The sequence below is a fragment of the Hyla sarda genome, unplaced genomic scaffold (assembly GCF_029499605.1).
Source record: "Hyla sarda isolate aHylSar1 unplaced genomic scaffold, aHylSar1.hap1 scaffold_396, whole genome shotgun sequence".
Taxonomy (NCBI): domain Eukaryota; kingdom Metazoa; phylum Chordata; class Amphibia; order Anura; family Hylidae; genus Hyla; species Hyla sarda.
The window spans coordinates 100,001-124,918 of record NW_026610413.1 but is presented as its reverse complement, the minus strand read 5'-3'; the positions used below and the strand labels follow the sequence as shown (position 1 = coordinate 124,918).

At 48.3% G+C, this 24,918-nt stretch overlaps 1 protein-coding gene across 1 annotated transcript in view; it reads left to right on the top strand.

The window, feature by feature from the left end:
* LOC130332981 (glycogen [starch] synthase, liver-like) overlaps positions 1-24,918 on the top strand; it is a 115,498-nt gene that overhangs the window by 14,228 nt on the left and 76,352 nt on the right. The window contains exons 2-4 of the mRNA XM_056553828.1: positions 13,522-13,703; positions 19,823-20,014; positions 21,286-21,471. Of these exons, the coding sequence (XP_056409803.1) occupies positions 13,522-13,703; positions 19,823-20,014; positions 21,286-21,471 (560 nt within the window). The remainder of the gene's footprint in view (positions 1-13,521; positions 13,704-19,822; positions 20,015-21,285; positions 21,472-24,918) is intronic.

The following is a 24,918-nucleotide window of genomic DNA, read 5'->3' as shown; positions in this document are numbered from 1 at the left end:
TACAGTGACCTCTATATAATGACCTGTGTATAATGACCTGTGTATAGTGACCTGTGTATAGTGACCTGTATATAGTGACCTGTGTATTGTACAGTGACCTCTATATAATGACCTGTGTATAATGACCTGTGTATAGTGACCTGTGTATAGTGACCTGTATATAGTGACCTGTATATAGTGACCTGTGTATAGTTACCTGAATACAATGACCTGTATATAATGACCTGTGTATAGTGACCTGTGTATAGTGACCTGTGTATAGTGACCTGTGTATAATGACCTGTATATAGTGACCTGTGTATAATGACCTGTATAGAGTGACCTGTGTATTATACAGTGACCTCTCTATAATGACCTGTGTATAATAACTTGTATATAGTGACCTGTGTATAGTGACCTGTGTATTGTACAGTGACCTCTATATAATGACCTGTGTATAATGACCTGTATATAGTGACCTGTGTATAGTGACCTGTATATAATGACCTGTGTATAGTGACCTGCGTATAGTTACCTGTGTATTGTACAGTGACCTCTATATAATGACCTGTGTATAGTGACCTGTGTATAATGACCTGTATATAGTGACCTGTATATAGTGACCTGTGTATAGTGACCTGTATATAGTGACCTGTATATAGTGACCTGTATATAGTGACCTGTATATAGTGACCTGTGTATAGTGACCTGTATATAGTGACCTGTATATAGTGACCTGTGTATAGTGACCTGTGTATAGTGACCTGTGTATAATGACCTGCGTATAGTTACCTGTGTATTGTACAATGACCTCTATATAATGACCTGTGTATAATGACCTGTATATAGTGACCTGTATATAGTGACCTGTATATAGTGACCTGTGTATAGTGACCTGTGTATAGTGACCTGTGTATAATGACCTGTGTATAATGACCTGTGTATAATGACCTGTATATAGTGACCTGTGTATAATGACCTGTGTATAATGACCTGTATATAATGACCTGTATATAGTGACCTGTATATAGTGACCTGTGTATAGTGACCTGTGTATAGTGACCTGTGTATAGTGACCTGTGTATAGTGACCTGTGTGTAATGACCTGTGTGTAATGACCTGTGTGTAATGACCTGTGTATAGTGACCTGTGTATAGTGACCTGTATATAGTGACCTGTGTATAATGACCTGTGTATAATGACCTGTGTATAGTGACCTGTGTATAATGACCTGTGTATAGTGACCTGTATATAGTGACCTGTATATAGTGACCTGTATATAGTGACCTGTATATAGTGACCTGTGTATAATAACCTGTGTATAGTGACCTGTATATAGTGACCTGTGTATAGTGACCTGTGTATAGTGACCTGTATATAGTGACCTGTGTATAATGACCTGTGTATAGTGACCTGTGTATAATGACCTGTGTATAATGACCTGTATATAGTGACCTGTATATAGTGACCTGTGTATTGTACAGTGACCTCTATATAATGACCTGTGTATAGTGACCTGTGTATAGTGACCTGTGTATAGTGACCTGTGTATAGTGACCTGTGTATAGTGACCTGTGTATAATGACCTGTGTATAATGACCTGTCTATAGTGACTTGTGTATAGTAACCTGTATATAGTGACCTGTGTATTGTACAGTGACCTCTATATAATGACCTGTGTATAGTGACCTGTGTATAATGACCTGTATATAATGACCTGTATATAGTGAGCTGTGTATAGTGACCTGTGTATAGTGACCTGTATATAGTGACCTGTATATAGTGACCTGTATATAGTGACCTGTGTATAGTGACCTGTGTATAGTGACCTGTGTATAGTGACCTGTGTATGATGACCTGTGTATGATGACCTGTGTATAGTGACCTGTATATAGTGACCTGTATATAGTGACCTGTATATAGTGACCTGTATATAGTGACCTGTGTATAATGACCTGTATATAGTGACCTGTATATAGTGACCTGTGTATAGTGACCTGTATATAGTGACCTGTGTATAGTGACCTGTGTATAGTGACCTGTATATAGTGACCTGTGTATAGTGACCTGTGTATAGTGACCTGTATATAGTGACCTGTATATAGTGACCTGTGTATAGTGACCTGTGTATAGTAACCTGTGTATAGTGACCTGTATATAGTGACCTGTATATAGTGACCTGTATATAGTGACCTGTGTATAGTGACCTGTATATAGTGACCTGTATATAGTGACCTGTATATAGTGACCTGTGTATTGTACAGTCAGCTCCTTATCCTTCGAGGAACATATAATCCTCTGATCGTTTCTTCATCCGCTTCATAAATCCTGGGATTAAGTCACAACCCGGACTAAGCACCTGTCACATGACACAGTGACTACCACACAGGGACCACCACACAGGGACCACCACACAGGGACCACCACACAGGGACCACCAGGGGACAACCACACAGGGACCACCAGGGGACAACCACACAGGGACCACCACACAGGGACCACCAGGGGACAACCACACAGGGACCACCAGGGGACAACCACACAGGGACCACCAGGGGACAACCACACAGGGACCACCAGGGGACAACCACAGAGGGACCACCAGGGGACAACCACAGAGGGACCACCAGGGGACAACCACAAAGGGACCACAGGGGACAACCACACAGGGACCACCAGGGGACAACCACACAGGGACCACCAGGGGACAACCACACAGGGACCACCAGGGGACAACCACAGAGGGACCACCAGGGGACAACCACAAAGGGACCACAGGGGACAACCACACAGGGACCACCAGGGGACAACCACACAGGGACCACCAGGGGACAACCACACAGGGACCACCAGAGGACAACCACACAGGGACCACCAGGGGACAACCACACAGGGACCACCACACAGGGACCACCAGGGGACCACCACACAGGGACCACCAGGGGACCACCACACAGGGACCACCAGGGGACAACCACACAGGGACCACCAGAGGACAACCACACAGGGACCACCAGGGGACAACCACACAGGGACCACCAGGGGACAACCACACAGGGACCACCAGGGGACAACCACACAGGGACCACCAGGGGACAACCACAAAGGGACCACAGGGGACAACCACACAGGGACCACCAGGGGACAACCACACAGGGACCACCAGGGGACAACCACAAAGGGACCACAGGGGACAACCACACAGGGACCTCCAGGGGACAACCACACAGGGACCACCAGGGGACAACCACACAGGGACCACCAGGGGACAACCACACAGGGACCACCAGGGGACAACCACACAGGGACCACCAGGGGACTACCACACAGGGACCACCAGGGGACAACCACACAGGGACCACCAGGGGACAACCACACAGGGACCACCAGGGGACAACCACACAGGGACCACCAGGGGACAACCACAAAGGGACCACAGGGGACAACCACACAGGGACCACCAGGGGACAACCACACAGGGACCACCAGGGGACAACCACACAGGGACCACCAGGGGACAACCACACAGGGACCACCAGGGGACAACCACACAGGGACCACCAGGGGACAACCACAAAGGGACCACAGGGGACAACCACACAGGGACCTCCAGGGGACAACCACACAGGGACCACCAGGGGACAACCACACAGGGACCACCAGGGGACAACCACACAGGGACCACCAGGGGACAACCACACAGGGACCACCACACAGGGAACACCAGGGGACAACCACACAGGGACCACCAGGGGACCACCACACAGGGACCACCAGGGGACCACCACACAGGGACCACCAGGGGACCACCACACAGGGACCACCAGGGGACCACCACACAGGGACCACCAGGGGACCACCACACAGGGACCACCAGGGGACAACCACACAGGGACCACCAGGGGACAACCACACAGGGACCACCAGGGGACTACCACACAGGGATTACCAGGGGAAAACCACACAGGGACCACCAGGGGACAACCACACAGGGACCACCAGGGGACAACCACACAGGGACCACCAGAGGACAACCACACAGGGACCACCAGAGGACAACCACACAGGGACCACCAGAGGACAACCACACAGGGACCACCAGGGGACAACCACACAGGGTACCACCAGGGGACAACCACACAGGGACCATCAGGGGACAAACACAGAGGGACCACCTGGGACTGCAGAATGAGGCACTGCTGTGATTACTGGGGAGAATGAGGCACTGCTGTGATTACTGGGAGAATGCGGCACTGCTGTGATTACTGGGGAGAATGAGGCACTGCTGTGATTACTGGGAGAATGAGGCACTGCTGTGATTACTGGGAGAGAATGAGGCACTGCTGTGATTACTGGGAGAATGAGGCACTGCTGTGATTACTGGGGAGAATGAGGCACTGCTGTGATTACTGGGAGAATGAGGCACTGCTGTGATTACTGGGAGAGAATGAGGCACTGCTGTGATTACTGGGAGAATGAGGCACTGCTGTGATTACTGGGGAGAATGAGGCACTGCTGTGATTACTGGGGAGAATGAGGCACTGCTGTGATTACTGGGAGAATGAGGCACTGCTGTGATTACTGGGGGAGAATGAGGCACTGCTGTGATTACTGGGGAGAATGAGGCACTGCTGTGATTACTGGGAGAATGAGGCACTGCTGGGATTATTGGGGGAGAATGAGGCACTGCTGTGATTACTGGGGAGAATGAGGCACTGCTGTGATTACTGGGAGAATGAGGCACTGCTGTGATTACTGGGGGAGAATGAGGCACTGCTGTGATTACTGTGGAGAATGAGGCACTGCTGTGATTATTGGGGGAGAATGAGGCACTGCTGTGATTACTGGGGGAGAATGAGGCACTGCTGGGATTACTGGGAGAGAATGAGGCACTGCTGTGATTACTGTGGAGAATGAGGCACTGCTGTGATTACTGGGAGAATGAGGCACTGCTGTGATTACTGGGAGAATGAGGCACTGCTGTGATTACTGGGAGAATGAGGCACTGCTGTGATTACTGGGGGAGAATGAGGCACTGCTGTGATTACTGGGGGAGAATGAGGCACTGCTGTGATTACTGGGAGAATGAGGCACTGCTGTGATTATTGGGGGAGAATGAGGCACTGGTGTGATTACTGTGGAGAATGAGGCACTGCTGTGATTACTGGGGAGAATGAGGCACTGCTGTGATTACTGGGGAGAATGAGGCACTGCTGTGATTACTGGGAGAGAATGAGGCACTGCTGTGATTACTGGGGAGAATGAGGCACTGCTGTGATTACTGGGAGAGAATGAGGCACTGCTGTGATTACTGGGGAGAATGAGGCACTGCTGTGATTATTGGGGGAGAATGAGGCACTGCTGTGATTACTGGGAGAATGAGGCACTGCTGTGATTACTGGGGGAGAATGAGGCACTGCTGTGATTACTGGGGAGAATGAGGCACTGCTGTGATTACTGGGGAGAATGAGGCACTGCTGTGATTACTGGGAGAGAATGAGGCACTGCTGTGATTACTGGGGAGAATGAGGCACTGCTGTGATTACTGGGAGAGAATGAGGCACTGCTGTGATTACTGGGGAGAATGAGGCACTGCTGTGATTATTGGGGGAGAATGAGGCACTGCTGTGATTACTGGGAGAATGAGGCACTGCTGTGATTACTGGGGGAGAATGAGGCACTGCTGTGATTACTGGGGAGAATGAGGCACTGCTGTGATTACTGGGGAGAATGAGGCACTGCTGTGATTACTGGGAGAGAATGAGGCACTGCTGTGATTACTGGGGAGAATGAGGCACTGCTGTGATTACTGGGAGAGAATGAGGCACTGCTGTGATTACTGGGGAGAATGAGGCACTGCTGTGATTATTGGGGGAGAATGAGGCACTGCTGTGATTACTGGGAGAATGAGGCACTGCTGTGATTACTGGGGGAGAATGAGGCACTGCTGTGATTACTGGGGGAGACTGAGGCACTGCTGTGATTAGTGGGGAGAATGAGGCACTGCTGTGATTACTGGGGGAGAATGAGGCACTGCTGTGATTACTGGGAGAATGAGGCACTGCTGTGATTACTGCGGAGAATGAGGCACTGCTGTGATTATTGGGAAGAATGAGGCACTGCTGTGATTACTGGGAGAGAATGAGGCACTGCTGTGATTACTGGGGAGAATGAGGCACTGCTGTGATTATTGGGAAGAATGAGGCACTGCTATGATTACTGGGGGAGAATGAGGCACTGCTATGATTACTGGGGGAGAATGAGGCACTGCTGTGATTACTGGGGGAGAATGAGGCACTGCTGTGATTACTGGGGGAGAATGAGGCACTGCTGTGATTACTGGGAGCATGAGGCACTGCTGTGATTACTGGGGAGAATGAGGCACTGCTATGATTACTGGGAGAATGAGGCACTGCTGTGATTACTGGGGAGAATGAGGCACTGCTGTGATTACTGGGGGAGAATGAGGCACTGCTGTGATTACTGGGAGAGAATGAGGCACTGCTGTGATTACTGGGAGAATGAGGCACTGCTGTGATTACTGTGGAGAATGTGGCACTGCTGTGATTAGTGGGGAGAATGAGGCACTGCTGTGATTACTGGGGAGAATGAGGCACTGCTGTAATTATTGGGAAGAATGAGGCACTGCTGGGATTATTGGGGGAGAATGAGGCACTGCTGTGATTACTGGGGAAGAATGAGGCACTGCTGTGATTACTGGGGAGAATGAGGCACTGCTGTGATTATTGGGAAAAATGAGGCACTGCTGGGATTACTGGGGAGAATGAGGCACTGCTGTGATTATTGGGGGAGAATGAGGCACTGCTGTGATTACTGGGGGAGAATGAGGCACTGCTGGGATTACTGGGGGAGAATGAGGCACTGCTGTGATTACTGGGGGAGAATGAGGCACTGCTGTGATTCCTGGGAGAGAATGAGGCACTGCTGTGATTACTGGGAGAGAATGAGGCACTGCTGTGATTACTGTGGAGAATGAGGCACTGCTGTGATTACTGGGAGAATGAGGCACTGCTGTGATTACTGGGAGAATGAGGCACTGCTGTGATTACTGGGGAGAATGAGGCACTGCTGTGATTACTGGGAGAGAATGAGGCACTGCTGTGATTACTGGGGGAGAATGAGGCACTGCTGTGATTACTGGGAGAGAATGAGGCACTGCTGTGATTACTGGGAGAATGAGGCACTGCTGTGATTACTGGGAGAGAATGAGGCACTGCTGTGATTACTGGGGGAGAATGAGGCACTGCTGTGATTACTGGGGGAGAATGAGGCACTGCTGTGATTACTGGGGAGAATGAGGCACTGTTGTGATTACTGGGGAGAATGAGGCACTGCTGTTATTACTGGGAGAGAATGAGGCACTGCTGTGATTACTGGGGAGAATGAGGCACTGCTGTGATTATTGGGGGAGAATGAGGCACTGCTGTGATTACTGTGGAGAATGAGGCACTGCTGTGATTACTGGGGAGAATGAGGCACTGCTGTGATTACTGGGGAGAATGAAGCACTGCTGTGATTACTGGGAGAGAATGAGGCACTGCTGTGATTACTGGGGAGAATGAGGCACTGCTGTGATTACTGGGAGAGAATGAGGCACTGCTGTGATTACTGGGAGAGAATGAGGCACTGCTGTGATTACTGGGAGAGAATGAGGCACTGCTGTGATTACTGGGGAGAATGAGGCACTGCTGTGATTATTGGGGGAGAATGAGGCACTGCTGTGATTACTGGGAGAATGAGGCACTGCTGTGATTACTGGGGAGAATGAGGCACTGCTGTGATTATTGGGGGAGAATGAGGCACTGCTGTGATTACTGGGAGAATGAGGCACTGCTGTGATTACTGGGGGAGAATGAGGCAATGCTACGATTACTGGGGAGAATGAGGCACTGCTATGATTACTGGGGGAGAATGAGGCACTGCTGTGATTACTGGGGAGAATGAGGCACTGCTGTGATTAGTGGGGAGAATGAGGCACTGCTGTGATTACTGGGAGAGAATGAGGCACTGCTGTGATTAGTGGGGAGAATGAGGCACTGCTGTGATTAGTGGGGAGAATGAGGCACTGCTGTGATTACTGGGAGAATGAGGCACTGCTGTGATTACTGGGGGAGAATGAGGCACTGCTGTGATTACTGCGGAGAATGAGGCACTGCTGTGATTATTGGGAAGAATGAGGCACTGCTGTGATTACTGGGAGAGAATGAGGCACTGCTGTGATTACTGGGAGAGAATGAGGCACTGCTGTGATTACTGGGAGAATGAGGCACTGCTGTGATTACTGGGGGAGAATGAGGCACTGCTGTGATTATTGGGGAGAATGAGGCACTGCTGTGATTACTGGGGAGAATGAGGCACTGCTGTGATTACTGGGAGAGAATGAGGCACTGCTGTGATTAGTGGGGAGAATGAGGCACTGCTGTGATTACTGGGGAGAATGAGGCACTGCTGTGATTACTGGGGGAGAATGAGGCACTGCTGTGATTACTGGGGGAGAATGAGGCACTGCTGTGATTACTGGGGGAGAATGAGGCACTGCTGTGATTACTGGGGGAGAATGAGGCACTGCTGTGATTCCTGGGAGAGAATGAGGCACTGCTGTGATTACTGGGGGAGAATGAGGCACTGCTGTGATTACTGGGGGAGAATGAGGCACTGCTGTGATTACTGGGGGAGAATGAGGCACTGCTGTGATTACTGGGAGAGAATGAGGCACTGCTGTGATTACTGGGGAGAATGAGGCACTGCTGTGATTACTGGGAGAGAATGAGGCACTGCTGTGATTACTGGGGAGAATGAGGCACTGCTGTGATTACTGGGGGAGAATGAGGCACTGCTGTGATTACTGTGGAGAATGAGGCACTGCTGTGATTACTGTGGAGAATGAGGCACTGCTGTGATTACTGGGAGAACGAGGCACTGCTGTGATTACTGTGGAGAATGATGCACTGCTGTGATTACTGGGGAGAATGAGGCACTGCTGTGATTACTGGGGAGAATGAGGCACTGCTGTGATTACTGGGGAGAATGAGGCACTGCTGTGATTACTGGGGAGAATGAGGCACTGCTGTGATTACTGGGGAGAATGAGGCACTGCTGTGATTACTGGGGAGAATGAGGCACTGCTGTGATTACTGGGAGAATGAGGCACTGCTGTGATTACTGGGGGAGAATGAGGCACTGCTGTGATTCCTGGGAGAGAATGAGGCACTGCTGTGATTACTGGGGGAGAATGAGGCACTGCTGTGATTACTGGGGAGAATGAGGCACTGCTGTGATTACTGTGGAGAATGAGGCACTGCTGTGATTATTGGGGGAGAATGAGGCACTGCTGTGATTACTGGGGAGAATGAGGCACTGCTGTGATTACTGGGGAGAATGAGGCACTGCTGTGATTACTGTGGAGAATGAGGCACTGCTGTGATTACTGGGGAGAATGAGGCACTGCTGTGATTACTGTGGAGAATGAGGCACTGCTGTGATTACTGGGGAGAATGAGGCACTGCTGGGATTCCTGGGAGAGAATGAGGCACTGCTGTGATTACTGGGGGAGAATGAGGCACTGCTGTGATTACTGGGGAGAATGAGGCACTGCTGTGATTACTGTGGAGAATGAGGCACTGCTGTGATTACTGGGAGAGAATGAGGCACTGCTGTGATTACTGGGGAGAATGAGGCACTGCTGTGATTACTGGGGAGAATGAGGCACTGCTGTGATTACTGTGGAGAATGAGGCACTGCTGTGATTACTGGGGAGAATGAGGCACTGCTGTGATTACTGTGGAGAATGAGGCACTGCTGTGATTACTGGGGGAGAATGAGGCACTGCTGTGATTCCTGGGAGAGAATGAGGCACTGCTGTGATTACTGGGGAGAATGAGGCACTGCTGTGATTACTGGGGGAGAATGAGGCACTGCTGTGATTACTGGGGAGAATGAGGCACTGCTGTGATTACTGGGGAGAATGAGGCACTGCTGTGATTACTGGGGAGAATGAGGCACTGCTGTGATTACTGTGGAGAATGAGGCACTGCTGTGATTACTGGGGGAGAATGAGGCACTGCTGTGATTACTGGGAGAATGAGGCACTGCTGTGATTACTGGGGGAGAATGAGGCACTGCTGTGATTCCTGGGAGAGAATGAGGCACTGCTGTGATTACTGGGGAGAATGAGGCACTGCTGTGATTACTGGGGGAGAATGAGGCACTGCTGTGATTACTGGGGAGAATGAGGCACTGCTGTGATTACTGTGGAGAATGAGGCACTGCTGTGATTACTGGGGAGGATAATGGGTATATAGTATATAGTGATTACAGCTCTGGGATATATAGTATACACGGTATATACTCTTTGTCTTGTAGTCAGAGGTATATAGTATACACGGTATATACTCTTGTCTTGCAGTCGGAGCGATAAAGTATACACGGTATATACTCTTGTCTTGTAGTCGGAGGGATATAGTATACACGGTATATACTCTTGTCTTGCAGTCGGAGGAATATAGTATACACGGTATATACTCTTGTCTTGTACTCGGAGGGATATAGTATACACGGTATATACTCTTGTCTTGTACTCGGAGGTATATAGTATACACGGTATATACTCTTGTCTTGCAGTCGGAGGGATATAGTATACACGGTATATACTCTTGTCTTGTACTCGGAGGGATATAGTATACACGGTATATACTCTTGTCTTGCAGTCGGAGGGATATAGTATACACGGTATATACTCTTGTCTTGTACTCGGAGGGATATAGTATACACGGTATATACTCTTGTCTTGCAGTTGGAGGTATATAGTATACACGGTATATACTCGTCTTGTAGTCAGAGGTATATAGTATACACGGTATATACTCTTGTCTTGTACTCGGAGGTATATAGTATACACGGTATATACTCTTGTCTTGCAGTCGGAGGGATATACACGGTATATACTCTTGTCTTGCAGTCGGAGGGATATAGTATACACGGTATATACTCTTGTCTTGCAGTCGGAGGGATATACACGGTATATACTCTTGTCTTGTAGTCGGAGGGATATAGTATACACGGTATATACTCTTGTCTTGTAGTCGGAGGGATATAGTATACACGGTATATACTCTTGTCTTGTAGTCGGAGGTATATAGTATACACGGTATATACTCTATGTCTTGCAGTCGGAGGTATATAGTATACACGGTATATACTCTTGTCTTGTACTCGGAGGTATATAGTATACACAGTATATACTCTATGTCTTGTACTCGGAGGTATATAGTATACACGGTATATACTCGTCTTGTAGTCAGAGGTATATAGTATACACGGTATATACTCTTGTCTTGTAGTCGGAGGTATATAGTATACACGGTATATACTCTTGTCTTGCAGTCGGAGGGATATAGTATACACGGTATATACTCTTGTCTTGTAGTCGGAGGTATATAGTATACACGGTATATACTCTTGTCTTGCAGTCGGAGGTATATAGTATACACGGTATATACTCTTGTCTTGTAGTCGGAGGTATATAGTATACACGGTATATACTCTTGTCTTGTACTCGGAGGGATATAGTATACACGGTATATACTCTTGTCTTGTAGTCAGAGGTATATAGTATACACAGTATATACTCTTGTCTTGTAGTCGGAGGGATATAGTATACACGGTATATACTCTTGTCTTGCAGTCGGAGGTATATAGTATACACGGTATATACTCTTGTCTTGCAGTCGGAGGGATATAGTATACACGGTATATACTCTTGTCTTGCAGTCGGAGGGATATAGTATACACGGTATATACTCTTGTCTTGCAGTCGGAGGGATATAGTATACACGGTATATACTCTTGTCTTGTAGTCGGAGGTATATAGTATACACGGTATATACTCTTGTCTTGCAGTCGGAGGGATATAGTATACACGGTATATACTCTTGTCTTGTACTCGGAGGGATATAGTATACACGGTATATACTCTTGTCTTGTACTCGGAGGTATATAGTATACACGGTATATACTCTTGTCTTGTAGTCGGAGGGATATAGTATACACGGTATATACTCTGTCTTGTGTTGGAGGTATATAGTATACATGGTATATACTCTTGTCTTGTAGTCGGAGGTATATAGTATACACGGTATATACTCTTGTCTTGTAGTCGGAGGGATATAGTATACACGGTATATACTCTTGTCTTGCAGTCGGAGGGATATAGTATACACGGTATATACTCTTGTCTTGTAGTCAGAGGTATATAGTATACACGGTATATACTCTTGTCTTGCAGTCGGAGGTATATAGTATACACGGTATATACTCTTGTCTTGCAGTCGGAGGGATATAGTATACACGGTATATACTCTTGTCTTGCAGTCGGAGGGATATAGTATACACGGTATATACTCGTCTTGTAGTCGGAGGTATATAGTATACACGGTATATACTCTTGTCTTGTAGTCGGAGGGATATAGTATACACGGTATATACTCTTGTCTTGCAGTCGGAGGGATATAGTATACACGGTATATACTCTTGTCTTGTACTCGGAGGTATATAGTATACACGGTATATACTCTTGTCTTGCAGTCAGAGGTATATAGTATACACGGTATATACTCTTGTCTTGCAGTCGGAGGTATATAGTATACACGGTATATACTCTTGTCTTGTACTCGGAGGGATATAGTATACACGGTATATACTCTTGTCTTGTAGTCGGAGGGATATAGTATACACGGTATATACTCTTGTCTTGTAGTCGGAGGTATATAGTATACACGGTATATACTCTTGTCTTGCAGTCGGAGGTATATAGTATACACGGTATATACTCTTGTCTTGCAGTCGGAGGGATATAGTATACACGGTATATACTCTTGTCTTGTACTCGGAGGTATATAGTATACACGGTATATACTCTTGTCTTGTAGTCGGAGGTATATAGTATACACGGTATATACTCTTGTCTTGCAGTCGGAGGGATATAGTATACACGGTATATACTCTTGTCTTGCAGTCGGAGGGATATACACGGTATATACTCTTGTCTTGTACTCGGAGGTATATAGTATACACGGTATATACTCTTGTCTTGCAGTCGGAGGGATATAGTATACACGGTATATACTCTTGTCTTGTAGTCGGAGGTATATAGTATACACGGTATATACTCTTGTCTTGTAGTCGGAGGTATATAGTATACACGGTATATACTCTTGTCTTGTAGTCGGAGGTATATAGTATACACGGTATATACTCTTGTCTTGTACTCGGAGGTATATAGTATACACGGTATATACTCTTGTCTTGTAGTCGGAGGTATATAGTATACACGGTATATACTCTTGTCTTGTAGTCGGAGATATATAGTATACACGGTATATACTCTGTCTTGTGTTGGAGGTATATAGTATACATGGTATATACTCTTGTCTTGTAGTCGGAGGTATATAGTATACACGGTATATACTCTTGTCTTGTAGTCGGAGGGATATAGTATACACGGTATATACTCTTGTCTTGCAGTCGGAGGGATATACACGGTGATCCAGACGAAGGCGAAGATCACGGCGGAGGAGTGGGGGGAGAACTACTTCCTGATTGGTCCGTATTCGGAGCAGAATGTGCAGACGCAGGTGGAGATCTGTGACCCCCCGCGGGCCGCGCTCAGGAAGGCGATGGACGCGCTGCAGGCGCAGGGGTGTCAGGTGATCAATGACGTCACAATCCCACATCCTATTAGAGATTTCAGCTCTGACATCTATCCAATTACTTACAGCGGAATCACCAAGAGCCGCACTAATGTCCTGCTCTAAAGGGGCACTCCACATGAATCTGACACACACCGCACTAATGTCCTGCTCTAAAGGGGCACTCCACATGAATCTGACACACACCGCACTAATGTCCTGCTCTTAAAGGGGCACTCCACATGAATCTGACACACACCGCACTAATGTCCTGCTCTTAAAGGGGCACTCCACATGAATATGACCACACCACACTAATGTTCTGCTCTAAAGGGGCACTCCACAGGAATCTGACACACACCGCACTAATGTCCTGCTCTTAAAGGGGCACTCCACATGAATATGATCACACACCGCACTAATGTCCTGCTCTAAAGGGGCACTCCACAGGAATCTGACCACACACCGCACTAATGTTCTGCTCTTAAAGGGGCACTCCACATGAATCTGACCACACACCGCACTAATGTTCTGCTCTAAAGGGGCACTCCACATGAATCTGACCACACACCGCACTAATGTCCTGCTCTTAAAGGGGCACTCCACATGAATATGATCACACACCGCACTAATGTCCTGCTCTAAAGGGGCACTCCACATGAATCTGACCACACACCGCACTAATGTCCTGCTCTAAAGGGGCACTCCACATGAATCTGATCACACACCGCACTAATGTCCTGCGCTTAAAGGGGCACTCCACATGAATATGATCACACACCGCACTAATGTCCTGCTCTAAAGGGGCACTCCACATGAATCTGACACACACCGCACTAATGTCCTGCGCTTAAAGGGGCACTCCACATGAATCTGACACACACCGCACTAATGTCCTGCGCTTAAAGGGGCACTCCACATGAATATGACCACACACCGCACTAATGTCCTGCTCTAAAGGGGCACTCCACATGAATCTGATCACACACCGCACTAATGTCCTGCTCTTAGAGGGGCACTCCACATGAATCTGACCACACACCGCACTAATGTCCTGCGCTTAAAGGGGCACTCCACATGAATATGACCACACACCGCACTAATGTCCTGCTCTTAGAGGGGCACTCCACATGAATATGACCACACACCGCACTAATGTCCTGCTCTAAAGGGGCACTCCACATGAATCTGATCACACACCGCACTAATGTCCTGCTCTAAAGGGGCACTCCACATGAATCTGATCACACACCGCACTAATGTCCTGCTCTAAAGGGGCACTCCACATGAATATGACCACACACCGCACTAATGTTCTGCTCTTAAAGGGGCACTCCACATGAATCTGACACACACCGCACTAATGTCCTGCTCTTAAAGGGGCACTCCACATGAATCTGACCACACACCGCACTAATGTCCTGCTCTTAGAGGGGCACTCCACATGAATCTGACCACACACCGCACTAATGTCCTGCGCTTAAAGGGGCACTCCACATGAATATGACCACACACCGCACTAATGTCCTGCGCTTAAAGGGGCACTCCACATGAATCTGACACACACCGCACTAATGTCCTGCGCTTAAAGGGGCACTCCACATGAATCTGACACACACCGCACTAATGTCCTGCGCTTAAAGGGGCACTCCACATGAATATGACCACACACCGCACTAATGTCCTGCTCTTAGAGGGGCACTCCACATGAATCTGACCACACACCGCACTAATGTCCTGCTCTAAAGGGGCACTCCACATGAATCTGACCACACACCGCACTAATGTCCTGCGCTTAAAGGGGCACTCCACATGAATCTGACACACACCGCACTAATGTCCTGCGCTTAAAGGGGCACTCCACATGAATCTGACCACACACCGCACTAATGTCCTGCGCTTAAAGGGGCACTCCACATGAATATGACCACACACCGCACTAATGTCCTGCTCTTAAAGGGGCACTCCATATGTATCTGATCACACACCGCACTAATGTCCTGCTCTAAAGGGGCACTCCACATGAATCTGATCACACACCGCACTAATGTCCTGCTCTTAAAGGGGCACTCCACATGAATATGACCACACACCGCACTAATGTCCTGCTCTAAAGGGGCACTCCACATGAATATGACCACACACCGCACTAATGTCCTGCTCTAAAGGGGCACTCCACATGAATATGACCACACACCGCACTAATGTTCTGCTCTTAAAGGGGCACTCCACATGAATCTGACCACACACCGCACTAATGTCCTGCTCTAAAGGGGCACTCCACATGAATCTGATCACACACCGCACTAATGTCCTGCTCTTAAAGGGGCACTCCACATGAATCTGACCACACACCGCACTAATATCCTGCTCTAAAGGGGCACTCCACATGAATCTGACCACACACTGCACTAATGTCCTGCTCTAAAGGGGCACTCCACATGAATCTGACCACACACCGCACTAATGTCCTGCTCTAAAGGGGCACTCCACATGAATCTGATCACACACCGCACTAATGTCCTGCTCTTAAAGGGGCATCCACATGAATCTGACCACACACCGCACTAATGTCCTGCTCTAAAGGGGCACTCCACATGAATCTGATCACACACCGCACTAATGTCCTGCTCTTAAAGGGGCACTCCACATGAATCTGACCACACACCGCACTAATGTCCTGCTCTAAAGGGGCACTCCACATGAATATGACCACACACCGCACTAATGTCCTGCTCTAAAGGGGCACTCCACATGAATCTGACACACCGCACTAATGTCCTGCGCTTAAAGGGGCACTCCACATGAATCTGACACACACCGCACTAATGTCCTGCTCTAAAGGGGCACTCCACATGAATATGATCACACACCGCACTAATGTCCTGCTCTTAAAGGGGCACTCCACAGGAATCTGACCACACACCGCACTAATGTCCTGCTCTTAAAGGGGCACTCCACATGAATATGACCACACACCGCACTAATGTCCTGCTCTTAAAGGGGCACTCCACATGAATCTGATCACACACCGCACTAATGTCCTGCTCTAAAGGGGCACTCCACATGAATCTGATCACACACCGCACTAATGTCCTGCTCTTAAAGGGGCACTCCACATGAATCTGATCACACACCGCACTAATGTCCTGCTCTAAAGGGGCACTCCACATGAATCTGATCACACACCGCACTAATGTCCTGCTCTTAGAGGGGCACTCCACAGGAATCTGATCACACACCGCACTAATGTCCTGCTCTTAAAGGGGCACTCCACATGAATCTGACCACACACCGCACTAATGTCCTGCTCTTATAGGGGCACTCCACATGAATCTGACCACACACCGCACTGATGTCCTGCTCTTAAAGGGGCACTCCACATGAATCTGATCACACACCGCACTAATGTCCTGCTCTAAAGGGGCACTCCACATGAATATGACCACACCCCGCACTAATGTCCTGCTCTTAAAGGGGCACTCCACATGAATATCACCACACACTGCACTAATGTCCTGCTCTAAAGGGGCACTCCACATGAATATGACCACACACACCGCACTAATGTCCTGCTCTTAAAGGGGCACTCCACATGAATATGACCACACCACACTAATGTTCTGCTCTTAAAGGGGCACTCCACATGAATCTGATCACACACCGCACTAATGTCCTGCTCTTAAAGGGGCACTCCATATGTATCTGATCACACACCGCACTAATGTCCTGCTCTAAAGGGGCACTCCACATGAATCTGATCACACACCGCACTAATGTCCTGCTCTTAAAGGGGCACTCCATATGTATCTGATCACACACCGCACTAATGTCCTGCTCTAAAGGGGCACTCCACATGAATCTGACCACACACCGCACTAATGTCCTGCTCTAAAGGGGCACTCCACATGAATCTGACCACACACCGCACTAATGTCCTGCTCTTAAAGGGGCACTCCACATGAATATGACCACACACTGCACTAATGTCCTGCTCTAAAGGGGCACTCCACATGAATCTGACACACCGCACTAATGTCCTGCTCTTAAAGGGGCACTCCACATGAATATGACCACACACCGCACTAATGTCCTGCTCTTAAAGGGGCACTCCACATGAATCTGACACACACACCGCACTAATGTCCTGCTCTTAAAGGGGCACTCCACATGAATATGACCACACACCGCACTAATGTCCTGCTCTTAAAAGGGCACTCCACATGAATCTGACCACACACCGCACTAATGTCCTGCTCTTAAAGGGGCACTCCACATGAATATGACCACACACCGCACTAATGTCCTGCTCTTAAAGGGGCACTCCACATGAATATGACCACACACCGCACTAATGTCCTGCTCTTAAAGGGGCACTCCACATGAATATGACCACACCCCGCACTAATGTCCTGCTCTTAAAGGGGCACTCCACATGAATCTGGCACACACCGCACTAATGTCCTGCTCTTAAAGGGGCACTCCACATGAATATGACCACACACCGCACTAATGTCCTGCTCTTAAAGGGGCACTCCACATGAATCTGACCACACACTGCACCAATGTTCTGCTCTTAAAGGGGCACTCCACATGAATCTGACCACACACCGCACTAATGTCCTCCTCTTAAAGTGGAACTCCACATGAATCTGGCACACCGCACTAATGTTCTGCTCTTAAAGGGGCACTCCACATGAATCTGACACACTGCACTAATGTCCTACTCTTAAAGGGGCACTCCACATGAATCTGACCAAACACCGCACTAATGTCCTGCTCTTAAAGGGGCACTCCACATGAATATGACCACACCGCACTAATGTCCTGCTCTTAAAGGGGCACTCCACATGAATCTGACCACACACCGCACTAATATCCTGCTCTTAAAGGGGCACTCCACAGGAATCTGACCACACCGCACTAATGTCCTGCTCTTAAAGGGGCACTCCACATGAATATGACCACACCGCACTAATGTCCTGCTCTTAAAGGGGCACTCCACAGGAATCTGACCACACCGCACTAATGTTCTGCTCTTAAAGGGGCACTCCACATGAATCTGACACACCGCACTAATGTCCTGCTCTTAAAGGGGCACTCCACAGGAATATGATACACACCGCACTAATGTTCTGCTCTTAAAGGGGAACTCCACATGAATCTGACACACACCGCACTAATGCTCTGCTCTTACAGGGGCACTCCACATGAATGACACACCGCACTAATGTCCTGCTCTTAAAGGGGCACTCCACAGGAATATGATACACACCGCACTAATGTTCTGCTCTTAAAGGGGCACTCCACAGGAATCTGATACACCCCGCACTAATGTCCTGCTCTTAAAGGGGCACTCCACATGAATCTGACACACCGCACTAATGTCCTGCTCTTAAAGGGGCACTCCACAGGAATATGACACACACTGCACTAATGTCCTGCTCTTAAAGGGGCACTCCACAGGAATATGATACACACCGCACTAATGTTCTGCTCTTAAAGGAGCACTCCACATGAATATGACCACACACCGGACTAATGTCCTGCTCTTAAAGGGGCACTCCACATGAATCTGACACACACCGCACTAATGTTCTGCTCTTAAAGGGGCACTGCACATGAATCTGACACACACACCGCACTAATGTTCTGCTCTTAAAGGGGCACTGCACATGAATCTGACACACACCGCACTAATGTTCTGCTCTTAAAGGGGCACTGCACATGAATCTGACACACACCGCACTAATGTTCTGCTCTTAAAGGGGCACTGCACATGAATCTGACACACACCGCACTAATGTTCTGCTCTTAAAGGGGCACTGCACATGAATCTGACACACACCGCACTAATGTTCTGCTCTTAAAGGGGCACTCCACAGGAATATGATACACACCGCACTAATGTTCTGCTCTTAAAGGGGCACTCCACATGAATCTGACCACACACCGCACTAATGTCCTGCTCTTAAAAGGGGCACTGATACAGTGATACTGCTGATACAGTGTAACGATCTTTCAGCTGATACAATGTAACACTCCTACCTGCTGATACATTGTAGCGCCTAGTCAGCTGTGCTGCAGTTTTCTGTCTACATGTCTGGCAGGGGCTGACTGTGATTGGTCGTTCCCAGGTGTACTTCGGCCGCTGGCTCATCGATGGCAGCCCCTACGTCCTGCTGTTTGACATCGGCTCCGCGGCCTGGAACCTGGACAGATGGAAAGGAGACTTCTGGGAGGCCTGTACGGTGGGGATCCCCTTCCATGACCGCGAGGCCAACGACGCCTTATTGTTCGGGTCACTGACTGCTTGGTTCCTGAAGGAGGTGAGTATAATGTAACAGCAGATTAGTGAGCGCAGCCAATGACATCATGAGGATGTAACAGCAGAATAGTGAGAGCAGCCGATGACATCCTCAGGATGCAACAGCAGAATAGTGAGCGCAGCCAATGACATCATCAGGATATGAAGTAACAGCAGAATAGTGAGCGCAGCCGATGACATCCTCAGGATGTAACAGCAGAATAGTGAGCGCAGCCAATGACATCATCAGTATATGATGTAACAGCAGAATAGTGAGCGCAGCCGATGATATCAACAGGATATAACAGCAGAATAGTGAGAGCAGCCAATTACATAATCAGGATATGAGGTAACAGCAGAATAGTGAGCGCAGCCGATGATATCAACAGGATATAACTGCAGAATAGTGAGAGCAGCCAATTACATAATCAGGATATGATGTAACAGCAGAATAGTGAGAGCAGCCGATTACATCATCAGGATATGAAGTAACAGCAGAATAGTGAGCGCAGCCGATGATATCAACAGGATATAACAGCAGAATAGTGAGCGCAGCCAATGACACCATCAGGATATGATGTAACAGCAGAATAGTGAGCGCAGCCGATGACATCATGAGGATATAACAGCAGATTAGTGAGCGCAGCCGATGACATCCTCAGGATATAACAGCAGATTAGTGAGCGCAGCCGATGACATCCTCAGGATGTAACAGCAGAATAGTGAGCGCAGCCAATGACATCATCAGAATATGATGTAACAGCAGAATAGTGAGCGCAGCCGATGATATCAACAGGATATAACAGCAGAATAGTGAGAGCAGCCAATTACATGATCAGGATATGATGTAACAGCAGAATAGTGAGCGCAGCTGATGACATCATCAGGAAATAATGTAACAGCAGAGTAGTAAGCGCAGCTGATGACATCATCGGGAAATAATGTAACAGCAGAGTAGTAAGCGCAGCTGATTACATCACCAGGATATTATATAACAGCAGAATTGTGAGCGCAGCCAATGACATCATCGGGAAATAATGTAATGGCAGAATAGTGAGCGCAGCCGATGACATAATCGGGATATGATGTAACAGCAGAATAGTAAGCGCAGCCGAAGAGTTTATCAGGATATGATACAAAAGCAGAATAGTGAGCGTAACCGTTGATTAGCTGCGCTCACTATTCTGCTGTTACACCATATCCTGCACTAATAACACCCAATATGCCCCATACTACTACCCCCACCATCCCAGTACTACCATCACCTCTAATACTTACTCCCTGGTTTTCCAGCTGACCGACCAATTCCAGGACAAGCCGAACGTCATCGCCCATTTCCACGAGTGGCAGGCCGGCGCCGGACTGATCCTATCCAGATTCCGCAAGCTGCCCGTGGCTACCATCTTCACCACCCACGCCACCCTGCTGGGGCGATACCTGTGCGCCGCCAGCGTAGACTTCTACAACAGGCTCGACCAGGTGAGGGGGAGGGAAACACGACTACATCTCCCACAATGAGAGGATTGTACTGTATAAATAAAGTTTATTGACAAGGTTGCTGAGCCTCCAGCAGCCAATTAGATTACAGCTTTCATTTTCAAGCCTTCACTGGGCAAATGAAAGCTGGAACTTGATTGGTTGCTATGGAAACTTGGCCTTCAATTAACTTTATACATATAAATTCATGGGTACAAACCTTAAGTAGGGGGCGGGATTATGCATATGTGTTACAAAATGGGCATCTGTGGAAAGGTATTTTTGTGGCGTTACTATCTGGGATTAAGGGGAAGGGGTTAAGATTTTGGAGGTGTGGTTTAAGTTCGAATACTATGTTATTTTTGGTGATATTCTCCTCTGAATTGGTGGAAATCTGCGCCATATTTCATTTGGGAGAGAAATTAAAAAATTAGTGTAAACGGCGTCCGCAACCTCAGAGAAAACCGCAGCATCCGAATGAAGAATGCCTCGCATTTCCGCCAGGGACACTACAGTGTTGTTATTTTTCCGGCCCTGTGATGCCCCCGTCAGATGAACATTTCTGCGCCCGTCACATTGCGCCCCCTCTCCGTGAGTCGGATCAGAGATGAGGATTTTTGCCCTTTTGAAGAATTTCGGCCTTTAAAGGTTAAATACAGAGCGGTCCGACCGATGACTTGTCTGACCTTCGCAGGTGACGACGCGGCGCAGCCCCAGACCCCCTATCGCTCAGGCCGGCCGCAGCGCTCGCCCCCTCTGTGCCCTTTGGGCTGCCTTGACCTTTCCGCAGCCCCGGACGCCCCTCATTAGAACATCGCAACGCAGAGAGAATGTTACATGTGTCAGAAACTTACCTGACAAATAACGAAACAAGCGAGCGGCCATGATCACCGCGCGTATTACTACACCGTAAATGTCAGGCGCCGACCGGCGGTAACCGAGCCCTGCCAGGAGAGGAGATTCAGGTGAGGAGCGGGCGCTGGGGGTGTAAATCACTATTAGTGGGTAATAGGTATCTAAAAGGTGACAGGGCTGAGATACGAGGTATCTAAAGGATGAGAAGACTGAGGTATGAGGTATCTATAGGGTGACAGGACTGAGGTACGAGGTATCTAAAGGATGAGAAGACTGAGGTATGAGGTATCTATAGGGTGACAGGACTGAGGTACGAGGTATCTATAGGGGGACAGGACTGAGGTAGGAGGTATCTATAGGGGGACAGGACTGAGGTAGGAGGTATCTATAGGGTGACAGGACTGAGGTACGAGGTATCTATAGGGTGACAGGACTGAGGTACGAGGTATCTATAGGGGACAGGACTGAGGTACGAGGTATCTATAAGGTGACAGGACTGAGGTACGAGGTATCTATAGGGGACAGGACTGAGGTACGAGGTATCTATTGGGTGACAGGACTGAGGTACGATGTATCTATAGGGGGACAGGACTGAGGTATGAGGTATCTATAGGGGGACAGGACTGAGGTACGGAGTATCTATAGGGTGACAGGACTGATGTACGAGGTATCTAAAGGATGAGAAGACTGAGGTATGAGGTATCTATAGGGTGACAGGACTGAGGTACGAGGTATCTATAGGGTGAAAGGACTGAGGTACGATGTATCTATAGGGGGATAGGACTGAGGTAGGAGGTATCTATAGGGTGACAGGACTGATGTACGAGGTATCTATAGGGTGAAAGGACTGAGGTACGATGTATCTATAGGGGGATAGGACTGAGGTAGGAGGTATCTATAGGGTGACAGGACTGAGGTATGAGGTATCTATAGGGTGACAGGACTGAGGTACGAGGTATCTATAGGGTGACAGGACTGAGGTAGGAGGTATCTATAGGGGGACATGACTGAGGTACGAGGTATCTATAGGGTGACAGGACTGAGGTACGAGGTATCTAAAGGATGAGAAGACTGAGGTATGAGGTATCTATAGAGTTATTGGTGACAAGACTGAGGAACAAAGGTATCTATAGGGTGACAGGACTGAGGTACGATGTATCTATAGGATGACAGGACTGAGGTACGAGGTATCTATAGGGTGACAGGACTGAGGAAGGAGGTATCTATAGGTTGACAGGACTGAGGTACGATGTATCTATAGGGGGACAGGACTGAGGTAGGAGGTATCTATAGGGTGACCGGACTGAGGTACGATGTATCTATAGGGTGACAGGACTGAGGTACAAGGTATCTATAGGGGGACAGGACTGAGGAAGGAGGTATCTATAGGGTGACAGGACTGAGGTACGATGTATCTATAGGGGGACAGGACTGAGGTAGGAGGTATCTATAGGGTGACAGGACTGAGGTAGGAGGTATCTATAGGGTGACAGGACTGAGATACGATGTATCTATAGTTTACAGGACTGAGGTACGATGTATCTATAGGGTGACCGGACTGAGGTACGATGTATCTATAGGGGACAGGACTGAGGTAGGATGTATCTATAGGGTGAAAGGACTGAGGTACGAGGTATCTAAAGGATGAGAACACTGAGGTACGAGGTATCTAAAGGATGAGAACACTGAGGTATGAGGTATCTATAGAGTTATTGGTGACAAGACTGAGGAACAAGGTATCTATAGGGGGACAGGACTGAGGTAGGAGGTATCTATAGGGTGACAGGACTGATGTATGAGGTATCTATAGGGTGACAGGACTGAGGTACGATGTATCTATAGGGTGACAGGACTGAGGTACGAGGTATCTAAAGGGTGACAGGACTGAGGTACGAGGTATCTATAGGGTGACAGCACTGAGGTAGGAGGTATCTATTGAGTGACAGGACTGAGGTACGAGGTATCTATAGGGGGACAGGACTGAGGTACGATTTATCTATAGGGTGACAGGACTGAGGTACGAGGTATCTATAGGGTGACAGGACTGAGGTAGGAGGTATCTATAGGGTGACAGGACTGAGGTACGAGGTGTCTATAGGAGGACAGGACTGAGGTAGGAGGTATCTATAGGGGGACAGGACTGAGGTAGGAGGTATCTATAGGGGGACAGGACTGAGGTACGAGGTATCTATAAGGTGACAGGACTGAGGTACGAGGTATCTATAGGGTGACAGGACTGAGGTACGATGTATCTATAGGGTGACAGGACTGAGGTAGGAGGTATCTATAGGAGGATAGGACTGAGGTAGGAGGTATCTATAGGGTGACAGGACTGAGGTACGATGTATCTATAGGGTGACAGGACTGAGGTAGGAGGTGTCTATAGGGTGACAGGACTGAGGTACGAGGTGTCTATAGGGTGACAGGACTGAGGTATGAGGTATCTATAGGGGGACAGGAATGAGGTACGATGTATCTATAGGGTGACAGGACTGAGGTAGGAGGTGTCTATAGGGTGACAGGACTGAGGTACGAGGTGTCTATAGGGTGAAAGGACTGAGGTATGAGGTATCTATAGGGTGACAGGACTGAGGT